This window comes from Aquarana catesbeiana, linkage group LG04 (genome assembly GCF_042186555.1).
Source record: "Aquarana catesbeiana isolate 2022-GZ linkage group LG04, ASM4218655v1, whole genome shotgun sequence".
Taxonomy (NCBI): Eukaryota; Metazoa; Chordata; class Amphibia; order Anura; family Ranidae; genus Aquarana; species Aquarana catesbeiana.
This window is the reverse complement of record NC_133327.1, coordinates 394,778,915-394,795,189: the sequence shown is the minus strand read 5'-3', so window position 1 is coordinate 394,795,189 and position 16,275 is coordinate 394,778,915. Positions and strand designations below refer to the sequence as shown.

Here is a 16,275-nt window from a genome sequence, read left to right as displayed (position 1 = left end):
GCAGTTCAGTTTTGGGCACCAGTTCACGAAAAGGATATTGAGGAACTTGAGAAAGTGCAGAAAAGGGAAACCAAACTGATAAGAGACATGGAGGATCTTGGCTATGAATCTATTCTCTCTTGAGAAGAGGAGATGTGGGGGGGGGGTATGATCAACATGTATAAATACATAAGTAGTCTCTATAGTGAACTTGGTGTTGAGTTATTCACCTTAAGGTCATCAGAGGACAAGGGGGCACTCTTTACGTCTGGAGGTAAAAATATTTAATCTCCAAATACGGAAAGGCTTCTTCACAGTAGCTGTGAAGATGTGGAATCGACTCCCAGTACAGTGGATGGAGCTTGGACTTCACTACCCAGATTCCCTGCACACAGAGGAAGAAAATGAGTAATTTTTCTAGACAATTGACCAGAGGTCAGGGTAGAACAGTGAGGGGAACCAGAATGCGTGAACCTGTTGCTGTGGGAGTCTGCACCAGAGAGACAGCGATGGAGGATCTGTGTGCTGTGTCCATCAAGGCTGTGGACTGAGCCACTGAGAGCCTCTTGTGCTGCATTCTGTGGGGAACAGACCTGCCACTCCTACCTGTCTGTGCCCACATTCAGAGAGACTGAACCTGAGATAGCATGAGCCTTTGTCTGTTCTGGGACCAAAGCTGGAGGGACCTGTTGTCATGTGGGCCTACAGTCAGTGAGAGTTTGATCATGAAGGAGTGATGAGTGTAACAACCCAACTTAATCCCCTACTGCCTACAGTTAATGGCAATAGCAACTGCTCCTTACTTAACAGCCCATCAGCCATCCATTCTACAGCATAAGGACAGCTTCATGTGCGCCACCTTATGGATGGGCCCCAATGATAGCTGGCTTAGTACTGCTAAAAAGGGCGCCAGGTACTTTATAGCTATCTCCAGGGGTACCCCTTGTCAGGCACACATACACCTACCCACTATTAGGGCTATTAGGGCAGTATGCATAGCGTGCACTCGAGGACATTTATTTTTGGCTTACTTAATGCCAATGCTTTTAACCCTACTTACATCAATTAAAATTTGGTTTAGCATTTCTGCAGTTCAGTTGCTTGCCATATTATGGGTCTGTGTTCAATTTATCTAGTACAGCATCTTTAAACATGTTCAGTTGCCTGTTTAGTGATTCATGCATTGTCTAATTTGCCTTGCCATAATACAGCTAAATAATCTATCATCAAGTTGCTTGTGACCTAATTCTGTGTATTATTACAGAATGGTAGAATACTAACACTTAAGCAGCCTTTAACCTATAACAAGGTGTAGCAGAGTTGAGAACGCGAGTCGTGGCAGAGGACGAAGGACCCATTGTTTTGCCTGCTTCTATACTACAGGAGATGTGGAAACTTGAACTTAAATGATTTTGTGTAAATATTTTGCAGTAGAGTACTATTTATAGAGAAAATGACATTTTTATTTTAAATTAACTTAACCTAAAAGCCAGCTCTGAGATATTTTTAAATGTCCCACTGTAGGCGTAAAGAAAAAAAATGTCCTCGGTATTTTGGATTTAAAGACATTAAAGACATACATTTCATCCAGAACCCTGTGGCATCACATTATTACTGGCCTGAAGACTTCTGAAAAAGTAAATATCACAAAAAACATAAAATACTGCCGGGTGACCATCAGAGAGGTTGAGCACAGAGTTGAGCTTTAACCCTTTCATGACTAAGCCTATTTTTGACATTTGGTGTTTACAAGTTAAAATCCGTATTTTTTGCTAGAAAATTACTTAGAGCTCCCAAACATTATATAAATTTTTTTAGCAGAGAATCTAGAGAATAAAATGGCTATTGTTACAATATTTTTTTATCACACGGTATTTGTGCAGCGGTGTTTTAAACGCAAATTTTTGGGAAAAGGGACACTTTCATAAATTTAAAAAAAAACAAACAGTAAAGTTAGCCCAATTTTTTTGTAAATATGTGAAAGATGATGTTACGCCGAGTAAATGGATACCAAAGATGTCACGCTTTATAATTGCACGCACTCGTGGAATGGCGACAAACTACAGTACCTAAAAATCTCCATAGACGACGCTTTAAATTTTTTTTACGGTTACCAGGTTAGAGTTACAGAGGAGGTCTAGTGCTAGAATTATTGCTCTCGCTCTGACGATCGCGTCGATACCTCACATGTGTGATTTGAACACCGTTTACATATGCGGGCGCGACTTCCGTATGCGGTTTCTTTGCAGTGCGAGTTCGCGGGGACGGGGGTGCTTTAAATTTTTTTTTTCCTTATTTATTTTATTTATTTTTATTTTTAGAAATTGTGTTTTAAAAAAAAAATGTTTTTGATCACTTTTATTGCTGTCACAAGGAATGTAAACATCCCTTGTGACAGTAATAGGTGGTGACAGGTACTCTTTATGGAGGGATCGGGGGTCTAAAAGACCCCCGATCCCTCCTTTGCACTTCAGAGTATTCAGATCGCCGAAAACGGCGATTCTGAACACTGTATATTTTTTTAAAATCGGTGCCATTGGCAGCCGAGTAAACGGGAAGTGACGTCATGACGTCGCTTCCGCGTTTACAATTAGAAGGCTGGAACGAAGCCATACACGGCTTCGTTCCAGACTGTCAGCAGCCGCCGGAGGCGGCAGATCATCGATCGGGCCTTCCGGCGGATTGGGAGGCCCGGTATGAGCGGCGGGAGGGACGTCCCCTCCCACTCCTCCGGTATAACAGCCGAGCGGCTTTTAGCTACATCGGTTGTTATACATGGATAGCCGATCGCCCGCTCTACAACATGGTACCGGGATGATGCCTGCAGCTGTGGGCATCTTCCCGGTATAAACCCGGAAATCCAAGTACGCACATCTGCGTACGATTGGTGGGAAGGGGTTAATACCCCCCCTTGCACCTTACTGACAAACTGCAAACGTATCAACATCTGTTTTACTGATATCATTCTTGTAAGAGATATGGTATACTTGTGTCTTTGAAGGCAAACTATTTATATTTTTTGTTTTATGAAGAGTTCATTTATTAGTGATTCTCACTTCATGAAGTGTAAAATTCAAATGCCATTACATTTCATATTAGAACATACCTGTGGCCAGTAGTCATGGTTGCCAAGTGCAGGAAATACAAGCATGTTGGGTAAGAGCTTGCGAATGGTGGTGGTCATGTTTTGAATTACTTCTATTACTATTTTTGTAGATAGTTCATTTACAGGAACATGAGGGGGGCTATCCCTGTAAAAAAAATGGAAATAAGATATAAGTTACATATATGTGTTTATTAACTTTATGGCTAGGTTTGCACCAACACAAAGCAGGTAAATTAGTGAGCGGCAATTTTTTTGTAATTTGCCCAAATATATTGATGCAGACTTATTAGATCTGCTAAGAAGCTTACAGTCTGTGAATTAGGATGTCCTAGATTCTGTGATTCTCTGCAGCTCAAGTAGATCTGTATGTAAATATTCAAGTTTAAAGTGCACAAATTACAGATTTCTCCCTTCAACTAAACGAGGTCTGTTGTGTTTAAACAAACAGTATGTTTGTTGGGACAGTGGACAGGCATATGGACATTTAGTAATTTTTCAAATATCCTAAAAGGATAAAGAGTTTCCCACTTTGCATTCATATTTTGTTTTATTAATTGCAATTATGTTCATAAGGTGTACAGTATATAAGGTAATTTAATGTATGAATACATATGATTGTAAATTAAAGCAACAGGAATAATCCACACAAGCCTTGCTTTGGTGGGTTTAGAGGTTTGACAGTTGGCGGGTAAGTTTTAATTGATTAACTGAATTCAAATATGAACATTATATATAGGGTATACTGTACTGAACCCCATTATGGGTTCATCCTAAGAGCTAATATAGACATAATCTGATCTTTATAATCAACATGCTGCTCAGGTGGGTACACAATAGGTCATAAAGTTTATACACTGCCTTTGGAGGTGAACACAAAAATAGAATACAAAGAATTTGATTCTTAGGTTGTATGTTTCTCTTTTGATAAAAGAAAACTGAATCAATACACTGTATTTAGTAATAAAAAAGTCTCCTGATTTGGGGATCTAAACGTTGATTCTCATGAGCTAACTAAAGAAAAATAGGTATCCTATAAGCTACCGCCCACTGCACGAGGAACACCTCCACCGCGCCACTGATTCCACAAAAAACCTAAAAATTAACTAAAATAAATGTATTACTGGATATATAGCTAAATAAATATATATGCACCAATGAAAGTGAATTAACTAATAATCAACACTAGTGACAGTGATTGTGTGGTAAAATGGTGAAAACCAAAATTGTTAAGCTGCCCCCTTCAGTATACAGTATAAATCAATAAAATATTTAATCCTACATATCGGTTAATAAACCACAAACGTGGTAAACCGACACCTAGGCTAAATGGAAGGCGCTCAAAAACAAAAAAACGTGTATACCTTACAGTGTACAATGATGGTGACAACCTCTAAATAATCAATGAGTTGCCTAAATAGAACAGTGTGCAAACGTGGTGATAACCTCTAATCGTGAGTCAATCACCTCAATATAATAGTGGTGATACCCTCTTTTAGGTGAATCAATCACCTAAGTATAACACACTAAAATAACAATAACCCACCAAAAATATATATATATGTATATAACCTGTAAAAAATAAAATTAAAAATAAACATACAGATGTATAGTGTGACCTTATACATTAATAAAAGTGACAGCAACTAGAAAAATGAACACGTGCAAGTTTTCCAATTCATGCTGCAAAAGTAAAAAACTTCATCTACAGTTCATGAATGAAAGCAGTCTCCAAACCAGCCGTAAGTGACAAAAAATAGTGACGATAAATTGAAAATCAAATGTCCCGCACAGATGATTCCTCAGTGATGTGTGTCATATGATGAGTAACTTGGTGCTTCTTTCACCTCACCACCATGCTAGTGAATCACACTCTCCAGACCTGCACTCACCAGAATAACATGCCAGCACTCTCATGCAAGGCAAATCATGCTCTTTTTACCACACTCCAGGGTAAATGGTGTATACGAGGTTCACAGCGATGGTTTTCAATGGATCCACATAAAAAGAAATAAATGCCCCAATAGTGTAATTCAGCAATAACAATTTATTAAAATCACTGCACTCCTCACACATAGCACTCACATTAGTGTAAAATCAAAAGGCACAAATCGTGTAGTAAACAGCAAGCCTCAACTCTGTGGATATACCAATAAACAATGGTCACGGCGGACCCGAGGTGTGCAGCCGCTGGGTAAGTTCTCACCCCTCCCTCGGAATTCCTCCGTCCCTCCGTGCGCTCGTAATCCTAACCTCCTGTGTGGCTGACAGCATGTACATCACAACTCACAGCCACGCCCCGACATGTTTCGTCATGGATAGACTTCTTCATGGGATTGGCTGTGTTAGCTGTCACTCTCCCTTTTATCTAATCTACAATAGACGCCCCCTGGGTTACGCTCTGCGCATGCGCACACCTCGCGTCCCCGTATATCGGACATAATAGTGTCTAATACAGCAGATGTGATAAGGAATTATAGGCACATGAGAGCATTCTAATAATAATAGAAACAATCCGCGGGATTTTTCAATACAGTCTACCAAACTGATGAATGAGTATAAGTGCAAACCGCATCATTCTAAAAAATATATAAATATAAAATTATCCTTTAAATGCCAGCCCGCACTTGCCATGATTTTTCACATCGCTAACCTACTGCTTAATATCGGCAATGAATACCGGCCAGTAATTAGAACAATCTTTTACACAGTTAACTATCTACTTAATAGCAATGGTAATATACATAGCAATCCCAACCCAGGGACTAAAAATTGAGATCGCATGTTACCCAATCTGGGCCCATTTATTTCCCAGTTGTGCTACTAATAAAATATAAAATAAAGAAATAAAAATACATAAAAATACAATCTTACTATATATTATAAATCCAATAAAATTCAAATTGCATAAAAATGCTGAACTGTAAACGAGAAGTAAAATCCATGGAATTAATATGGATCCTCTCATAAAAATATATATATATACATATAATCTGATGTTGAATACCACTTTAGAGATAAATAAAAATATATATAAAATGTATAGATAAGCCTCCAAAAATTAAATATCTATACTGTATATAAATTTTATATGGATACCAAATGAAGAATAAACTAAACTAACCTACAATAATAACCAACCCCTCCGGTGAGTGTAACAATCCATACCCCACCCATAATAGGTGTGCAGTGTTGTATAACTACCAGGGTAATACCGACAACTTATAACAAACATGAGGGATCTGTTTAAAAATCTGTTTCCAAATCAACTCCCCTCTCTCCCCTCCTCCTAGGGACTAATACTTTACCAATACTTATTAAATGTACAGGGTAACTCCAGACATATAATCTATAATAGACATATCCCTTAATCCCCCTACTACAATGCAAGTATAAATGGGGGTATAACTACACATGTCTGTTTATAAAACAATACACTAACAATAAAAAGACACCATCCACACAAATATATTCTAAAATGTGGTAGTAATCACAATAAAACAGATGAAAACCAAAAAAATCATAACCACAGGGCTCCAATACCTGTAGTGAACATTAAGACAGGAAGACCTAATCTAAAAATTGTTAATGAAGCAGTTTAGATCTAATTCTATGTTTAACCCCCTAGGGGCTAAACTCTTCAATAAATAGATCCATCTGGTTTCCCGTTGCGATAAATCCCTGACTCTGTTAGACCCTCTCCAGGAGGGATGTACAATATCAATCCCACAAAATTGTAGTAATGATGGATCTTGTTGATGTTTTAGTTTAAAATGTAGGGAGACACTATGGTACTTATAGCCATTTTTAATGTTGGTAAGATGTTCCGAAATCCTAACTCTCAGCATTCTCTTCGTCCTCCCCACATACACATAATGTTTTCTTTAACATTAAGGGCATTAAAGGCAAGGGTTAAAGAAAAGAGGTATCTAATCCCCAGTGCATGCAGAATCCCTGTTATATACACCTTACCTAAGGTGCATAAGAATATACAGTGCCCACCGCCTCGGCCGATTGTTAACGGGATTGGGTCCGTTACGGCAAGATTAGTGGAATTTTTAGATAAATTCCTCCAACCAAGTGTGAAGAACACCAGGGCTTACTTGAAAGACACAGGTGACCTTCTGACATTACTCAATGATGTCCAACTAGAGACCTCATCGTCAGTGTATTTGGTAACGGCTGATGTGGCCTCCCTATACACTATTATACAACACGAGGATGCGGCTTTAGCCCTGAATTGGGCCTTGAGTAAGAGAGACGACATCCCTGATGTACAGAAAAGATTTTTGGGACAAGCACTGGACTTTTGTATGTCCCACAATTATTTTTGGTGTGATGGCCATTTTTATTCCCAACAGGTTGGCGTGGCGATGGGGGCTAAATATGCTCCCCGCCTCGCCAACCTGTTCATGGCAGAGTGGGAAGACAGAAAAGTGTTCAACCAGAGAAGACCTCAACTTTTATTTTATCGGCGATTCATTGATGACCTCTTGTTCATTTGGGAGGGTACAGAGGAATCGGCCATTGATTTTTTACAAGAGCTCAATAACAACCATAACAACATTAAATTAGAACATCAGATGAGCAATCTATCGGTCAATTTTCTGGATGTAACTATTGAGAGACAGGGCCAATCATTAAAAACTAAAGTTTATTTTAAGCCGACTGATCGAAATAGTTTCTTATCAATCAGAAGTGGCCATCACCCGGCTTGGATAAGAAATATTCCAAAAGGGCAGATGTTACGTGTACGCCGCAATTGTACGGAATTGGAAGACTACTTCGAGCAAGCAGATGTTCTTAAAAGCAAATTCCTACAAAGAGGCTATCGGGAGGATGAATTAAATAAAATCACCCAGGAGGTGGCATTAGTACCCAGGGAACAATGCCTGAAGAAATCGGAGAATATACCCAGTGAGAATAAACATCAATTTGGCTTTATTTCTGGATTCCATTGCCAGTATAAAGACATTGAAAATATTTTCAGAAAATACTGGCATATTTTATGTAAGGATAGGCATCTGGGAGAGGTGCTACCGGACCGGCCAATATTCATTTATAGGAAGGCCCCGAGCTTCGGTGACCACGTGGTGAAAAGGATATTGGATCCACCTGGGAGGAATTCTTTTAAATTTAACTTCAGAGGGTTCTACAGTTGCAGGAGGTGTATTTGTTGCAGGACCGTTAGAGTCAACCATAGAGGAGTGACTAATGTGACTAATAGGGATGGGGAATCCTTTGAAATTAAGGAATTTAGCACATGTAATTCGACACATGTTGTTTATCTGATGTGGTGCCCGTGTGGCCTTCTGTATGTGGGGAGGACGAAGAGAATGCTGAGAGTTAGGATTTCGGAACATCTTACCAACATTAAAAATGGCTATAAGTACCATAGTGTCTCCCTACATTTTAAACTAAAACATCAACAAGATCCATCATTACTACAATTTTGTGGGATTGATATTGTACATCCCTCCTGGAGAGGGTCTAACAGAGTCAGGGATTTATCGCAACGGGAAACCAGATGGATCTATTTATTGAAGAGTTTAGCCCCTAGGGGGTTAAACATAGAATTAGATCTAAACTGCTTCATTAACAATTTTTAGATTAGGTCTTCCTGTCTTAATGTTCACTACAGGTATTGGAGCCCTGTGGTTATGATTTTTTTGGTTTTCATCTGTTTTATTGTGATTACTACCACATTTTAGAATATATTTGTGTGGATGGTGTCTTTTTATTGTTAGTGTATTGTTTTATAAACAGACATGTGTAGTTATACCCCCATTTATACTTGCATTGTAGTAGGGGGATTAAGGGATATGTCTATTATAGATTATATGTCTGGAGTTACCCTGTACATTTAATAAGTATTGGTAAAGTATTAGTCCCTATGAGGACGGGAGAAAGGGGAGTTGATTTGGAAACAGATTTTTAAACAGATCCCTCATGTTTGTTATAAGTTGTCGGTATTACCCTGGTAGTTATACAACACTGCACACCTATTATGGGTGGGGTATGGATTGTTACACTCACCGGAGGGGTTGGTTATTATTGTAGGTTAGTTTAGTTTATTCTTCATTTGGTATCCATATAAAATTTATATACAGTATAGATATTTAATTTTTGGAGGCTTATCTATACATTTTATATATATTTTTATTTATCTCTAAAGTGGTATTCAACATCAGATTATATGTATATATATATATTTTTATGAGAGGATCCATATTAATTCCATGGATTTTACTTCTCGTTTACAGTTCAGCATTTTTATGCAATTTGAATTTTATTGGATTTATAATATATAGTAAGATTGTATTTTTATGTATTTTTATTTCTTTATTTTATATTTTATTAGTAGCACAACTGGGAAATAAATGGGCCCAGATTGGGTAACATGCGATCTCAATTTTTAGTCCCTGGGTTGGGATTGCTATGTATATTACCATTGCTATTAAGTAGATAGTTAACTGTGTAAAAGATTGTTCTAATTACTGGCCGGTATTCATTGCCGATATTAAGCAGTAGGTTAGCGATGTGAAAAATCATGGCAAGTGCGGGCTGGCATTTAAAGGATAATTTTATTTTTATATATTTTTTAGAATGATGCGGTTTGCACTTATACTCATTCATCAGTTTGGTAGACTGTATTGAAAAATCCAGCGGATTGTTTCTATTATTATTAGAATGCTCTCATGTGCCTATAATTCCTTATCACATCTGCTGTATTAGACACTATTATGTCCGATATACGGGGACGCGAGGTGTGCGCATGCGCAGAGCGTAACCCAGGGGGCGTCTATTGTAGATTAGATAAAAGGGAGAGTGACAGCTAACACAGCCAATCCCATGAAGAAGTCTATCCATGACGAAACATGTCGGGGCGTGGCTATGAGTTGTGACGTACATGCTGTCAGCCACACAGGAGGTTAGGATTACGAGCGCACGGAGGGACGGAGGAATTCCGAGGGAGGGGTGAGAACTTACCCAGCGGCTGCACACCTCGGGTCCGCCGTGACCATTGTTTATTGGTATATCCACAGAGTTGAGGCTTGCTGTTTACTACACGATTTGTGCCTTTTGATTTTACACTAATGTGAGTGCTATGTGTGAGGAGTGCAGTGATTTTAATAAATTGTTATTGCTGAATTACACTATTGGGGCATTTATTTCTTTTTATGTGGATCCATTGAAAACCATCGCTGTGAACCTCGTATACACCATTTACCCTGGAGTGTGGTAAAAAGAGCATGATTTGCCTTGCATGAGAGTGCTGGCATGTTATTCTGGTGAGTGCAGGTCTGGAGAGTGTGATTCACTAGCATGGTGGTGAGGTGAAAGAAGCACCAAGTTACTCATCATATGACACACATCACTGAGGAATCATCTGTGCGGGACATTTGATTTTCAATTTATCGTCACTATTTTTTGTCACTTACGGCTGGTTTGGAGACTGCTTTCATTCATGAACTGTAGATGAAGTTTTTTACTTTTGCAGCATGAATTGGAAAACTTGCACGTGTTCATTTTTCTAGTTGCTGTCACTTTTATTAATGTATAAGGTCACACTATACATCTGTATGTTTATTTTTAATTTTATTTTTTACAGGTTATATATATATATATATATTTTTGGTGGGTTATTGTTATTTTAGTGTGTTATACTTAGGTGATTGATTCACCTAAAAGAGGGTATCACCACTATTATATTGAGGTGATTGACTCACGATTAGAGGTTATCACCACGTTTGCACACTGTTCTATTTAGGCAACTCATTGATTATTTAGAGGTTGTCACCATCATTGTACACTGTAAGGTATACACGTTTTTTTGTTTTTGAGCGCCTTCCATTTAGCCTAGGTGTCGGTTTACCATGTTTGTGGTTTATTAACCGATATGTAGGATTAAATATTTTATTCATGAGCTAACTAGCCTGAGTTTGGTTTGCGTGAGGATTTGCAAAACCAGCCTGAAATTTATGAACTCTGAATATGGTGGCCAAACCCTATTAAAAATAAGGTATGTAAAAATTGGTGCTGTGCTGTTCTTTAAAAAAAAAAAAAAAACCTATGCTGCTAGAGGTAGTAGTACAAAGGTAAATGATATAAACATATAAAAAACCAGAAACAATATAAGAATAAGTACAATCAATATAGAGTACTTCTATACCCAATAGGTGCAGTGTGATATTCCACAATAATCGGTGGTAATAGCAAAGTGCAATGTGCAAAAAAATCATTCAAAAAAGATTTAAGGCCAGATGTGATAAGTATCTTACTGGAAACACTAAAATCGATATACAATCACTAAAAACCTCAATGGATCGTGCAAGTAGGCAAAAAACATTGTGCAAAAAACAGAAATTAATGAATTAAATGTGCAACATGCGATCAATATGTGCAAAAATCGCAAATGCAGTGTATAATAAACATATAACCAAAAAATCAATATACAATCACTAAACACCTCAATGGATCGTGCAAGTAGGCAAAAAACATTGTGCAAAAAACAGCAATTAGTAAATGAAATGTGCAACGTGCAATCAATATGGGCAAAAATCACAAAAATCGCAAATGCCGTGTATAAAAAACATATAACCAAAATAAGTCCACTGTAGAACTTGTGAAAATTCAAACAAAGGCAAACATGTGCAAAATATATAATGGGACTGGGAATGTAGTCCAATGCAATTAAATCCTCTTAATGTGGCTAATCAGAAAATGTGCAAAAAAGTGCAATAAGGTGCTGATAGCATGGGGGTGATCTCCTCTTCGTGCACAGGACACACAGTGGTGTGAAGTGGCCTCTTACCTTGCGGTAAAGAGGTAACCGCATAAAGTTGCTGGTAATGGTTGCTTCTCCCTTGTACTCCTAACTGCCTCTCACTTGGATTCCTGGGCTGGATGGAGCTGTTAGTGGGTCTTTGTCTCTCAGTGGAGCAGGAGGGGGATTAAAGGAAAGAAGGGACCAGATAGTGTAGTATTTCAATCAGAGGTTGGTTTTTATTAAAACAATGTTGAGGGTACTCACTTCACTTACAAGAAAAAACACACAGAAAACTTATCTCCTACGAACGGCGAGCTCGTTTGCATATATCAGTCTTGGATGCCTATCCCGTCCCTACGCCTGACGTCACGTGACTTCATTAGGGGAACAAACCCATTAAAGTCAATAGAAACCGAATCTTGTATTTTTAAGGACATTTCAGGACATTTGTAGAATGCCTTAAATCTGCACGTAAAGTGTAGGTTATGCTACAGCAAAAATGTAGTAAAGTGGCCAGGGGATCCTGGACGATATTTGATCGATGATGTCAGCTAGCCTTACCAGCTGGTTTGTAGAAATTCAGCAGCTGGCTGGGTTGCTGTAATTTGCAGTGAGAGTCCAGCAGAAGAGGATCAATGGCTCCGGTCATCATGTGTGTCAGTGGATTGGCAGGACGTCAATCATCGTGAACGATGATGGATCTACATCAATGTACAATGTGACTGACGATTGATTGACACTATGGCACATTGGTACATGGAGTTTTTTAAATATGGTATTACTTTATCAACTGTATCTGTGTATTTTGTGCATTTTGTGTCCAATCACGGTTGATCACGATATCAATAGGAAGAGCCGTTGATCAGCTTTTCCTCACTCGTGTCTGGCAACATTGTTTATCAGCGCAGCCCTCCTCAGATGACCACACTGGACTACCAGGGATCGCCACTAGAACCACCAGGGAAAGGGGCAACATGTGGATGGCCAGGTATGTACCCCATGGCCATCCACATGTGCCCAGTCAGTGCCCAATCTGTGCCAATCAGTGCCCACAAATGGGCACTGATTGACACCATTATATTGCAGTGATGCCAAGCAATGCCACCCTTAGGTGCATCAGTGCCCCCAATCAGTGTCATCAGTGCCACCCATCAGTGTCCATCGGTGCCACCTGTTAGTGCCCATCTGTGCCCATCAGTGTCCACCTATCAGTGCCCATCCGTGCCACCTATCAGTACCACCCATAAGTACCCATCAATGCCACCTACGAGTGCCCATCAGTGCCAATCAGTGTCATCAGTGCCACCCATCAGTGTCCATCAGTGCCACCTGTCAGTGCTCATCAGTGCCCATCTGTGCCACCTATCAGTGCCACCCATAAGTACCCATCAGTGCCACCCATAAGTACCCATCAATGCCACCTACGAGTGCCCATCAGTGCCGCATACTAGTGCCACCTATCAGTGCCTATCAGTGCCCATCATCAGTGCCCGTCAGTGCCATTTAATCAGTGCCACCTCATTGGTGCCACCTCATCGGTGCCCATCAGTGCCACCGTATCAGTGCCCGTCAGTGCAGCCATATCAGTGTCCATCATTAAAGAAGAAAACGTACTTATTTACAAAAAAATTTAACAGAAACAAAGAAAAACTTGTTTTTTTTTTAAATTTTCGATCTTTTTTTATTTGTTGCGCAAAAAATAAAAACCGCAGAGGTGATCAAATACCACCAAAAGAAAGCTCTATTTGTGGGAACAAAATGATAAAAAAATTGTTTCAGTACAGTGTAGCATGACTGCGCAATTGTCATTCAAATTGCGACAGCGCTAAAAGCTGAAAATTGGCCTGGGCGGGAAGGTGTCTAAGTGCCTGGTATTGAAGTGGTTAAAAAAAGCATTGAAGGAATTGGTAAATTTAACAGAATGTCAGCAGGAAGCTCCAATGACCCAGGTGTAGACCAATGTAATTTTGCAGAGGACTATAATAGCAAACCAGCACATGCCGACTTTCAGCAGACGGCATCAGCCCAAAATGCAAGTTTGCAGTAGGTTGCAGAGAGTAGTGTAGTAAAGTACTCTGCGCTGCCTGAATTGATAATAGCAGCTGACACAACAAACAGGACATTTTTTTTGTTGAAATCATATACAGTGGGTGTGTATAAGTGTAGCGCTAAAGTGCTAGGGTTAATTGACACAGCCCTGCCATAAACATAGTACATTAAATCAAAATAAATCCAATTAACAAACCATAATACATAAACCAATATATAACATATGTGTGACTAAAGACAAAAAATAAAAATTGGTGCAAAGTAAATTATTAAGTCCATGAAAATCTCAGAAGTCCACAGTGTGCAGTGAATAATTGCAGTCCATAATGAAATAAATAGATTGAATGATCACAATCCCCACATAGATAGCCGATATGGTGGATGGAAACTAGAAACACCAATGTGATAAAGCCACCACCGAGGAAGATGCAGGCTTACCGGATAGTTTGAACTCAAAAGAACATACGTTCTATGAGTCAAACAGGCTTGAGTTGTCAGTCGACAACAGGGATGGAACCTTGGAGATCCTCCGTAATTGGAACCCGGAGTATCCTAGACCTTCATGGGAAATCCATGTCCACAGAAGTGGTTACACGTCAGAGGATAATGACCAATGAGAAATAGAAAGAGATGGCCACATAGCGTAATTCCGTATATAGTTTTATTTATTAAAGGTAAAACACTTACATTTGAAAAGTGGTTACAAGCGCTTGGATAAAATAATGGCGGCAGTGGAGTCCTCCCGACGCGTTTCCTCTCATTAGACTTCGCCTGGGTTGCAGAGACCCAGTAAAAAACAGTTGGCTACTGGCCACCTAGCTGACTATGTAGGCAGAAGTAATAGAAAAAGACAAAAAAGTTTACTTTGAGGCAGAGGAGTAGCTAATATCAGGTGACTGGATATGTCATCTATTCTTAGGCCCGATCAGGTGAAGCCACATTTATGAAAGATGTGTCTTGATTATAATATAACCAATGAACAACAGGTGGTGTTTGTGGCACTGCCTAGTGTTTCTTGAAAAAAACATTTTTAACTGCCCCAAAAGATGTCAAGGACTATTAAAAGCTAAAAGCGGAAACTCTTACAAAGCCGGGGGTTACTAATTGTGTAAGCTCAGTATGCACATAACTAGACTAATCCAAAGGAAAACCTGCTCTGCTCACAAAGGCATGACCTCTTCCATCTAATATAGAGGAGGTTGCAGACTAATGCCCTGTACACACGATTGGACATTGATCGGACATTCTGACAACAAAATCCACGGATTTTTTCCGACTGATGTTGGCTCAAACTTGTCTTGCATACACACGGTCACAAAGTTGTTGGAAAATCCGATCGTTCTGAACGCGGTGACGTAAAACACGTACGTCGGGACTATAAACGGGGCAGTAGCCAATAGCTTTCGTCTCTTAATTTATTTTGAGCATGCGTGGCACTTTGTGCGTCGGATTTTTGTACACACGATCGGAATTTAACCGATCGGATTTTGTTGTCGGAAAATTTGATGGCCTGCTCTCAAACTTTGTGTGTCGGAAATTCCGATGGAAAAAGTCCGATGGAGCCCACACACAATCGGAATTTCTGACAACACAATCCAATCGCACTTTTTCCGTCAGAAAATCCGACCGTGTGTACAGGGCATTAGTGTTGTACTAATCTTAATACTCACCACACACATTACAATCTGACTGTTAAACTTCCTTCAGATCTACGAACACCTACCATATATAGTTCAAGGGCCTGCCTATTGAATAGTTTAGGTAGATCCTGATATTCAAAAGTTTTGATAAATCTAAACTTAATTGTACAATGAATATATTATCAGAATGCAGTGTGTATGGTTAGCTTAAAAGAAGTGGCAAAGAGGGATATAAAAACATGGACATATGACTGAAAAATCCCAGCTGGCAATCCAGTAAGTCATCAGGGTCAAATAAAGTGCTGATTGTGTAATAGAATAGAATAGAAAGAATTGGACACAATGCTGGCTGTTTCTTCCTCTAGGCCAGTGATGGCGAACGCGTGGCACGCGTGCCGCTGCCGGCCTGTTGAGCCATCTCTGTTGGCATGCAGCACCCTGCCAGGATAAGGGGGGAAAATTCCCCATCCAGGCAAAAACTTGTGCGACATTTAGGGGGTGTAAATGTATTCCTCTGCCGTACCGAGGGTCTCTTACACCTCCAGTGAGGCATTCCGGCATTCCTCTCTGCGGCACCCTATTCCAGCTCCCCCTGCCCCAGGAGTACTTTGGTACAGCCCATCCCTCTGCTAAATGTTCTGTGACCTGACAGCGGAGGGGGAGGGGCTGTGCTCGGAGCACAGCATGGCCATGGGAGAGGTGCAGTGGCTGCTAGCTAACATCTCTGCGTCTGG

General features: G+C 39.7%; 1 protein-coding gene across 1 annotated transcript in view; it reads right to left on the bottom strand.

Annotated features, from left to right (window-relative positions):
* SMPDL3A (sphingomyelin phosphodiesterase acid like 3A) overlaps positions 1-16,275 on the bottom strand; it is an 82,126-nt gene that overhangs the window by 51,865 nt on the left and 13,986 nt on the right. Inside the window, exon 3 of the mRNA XM_073627183.1 lies at positions 3,086-3,230. Coding sequence (XP_073483284.1) covers positions 3,086-3,230 — 145 coding nt within the window. The remainder of the gene's footprint in view (positions 1-3,085; positions 3,231-16,275) is intronic.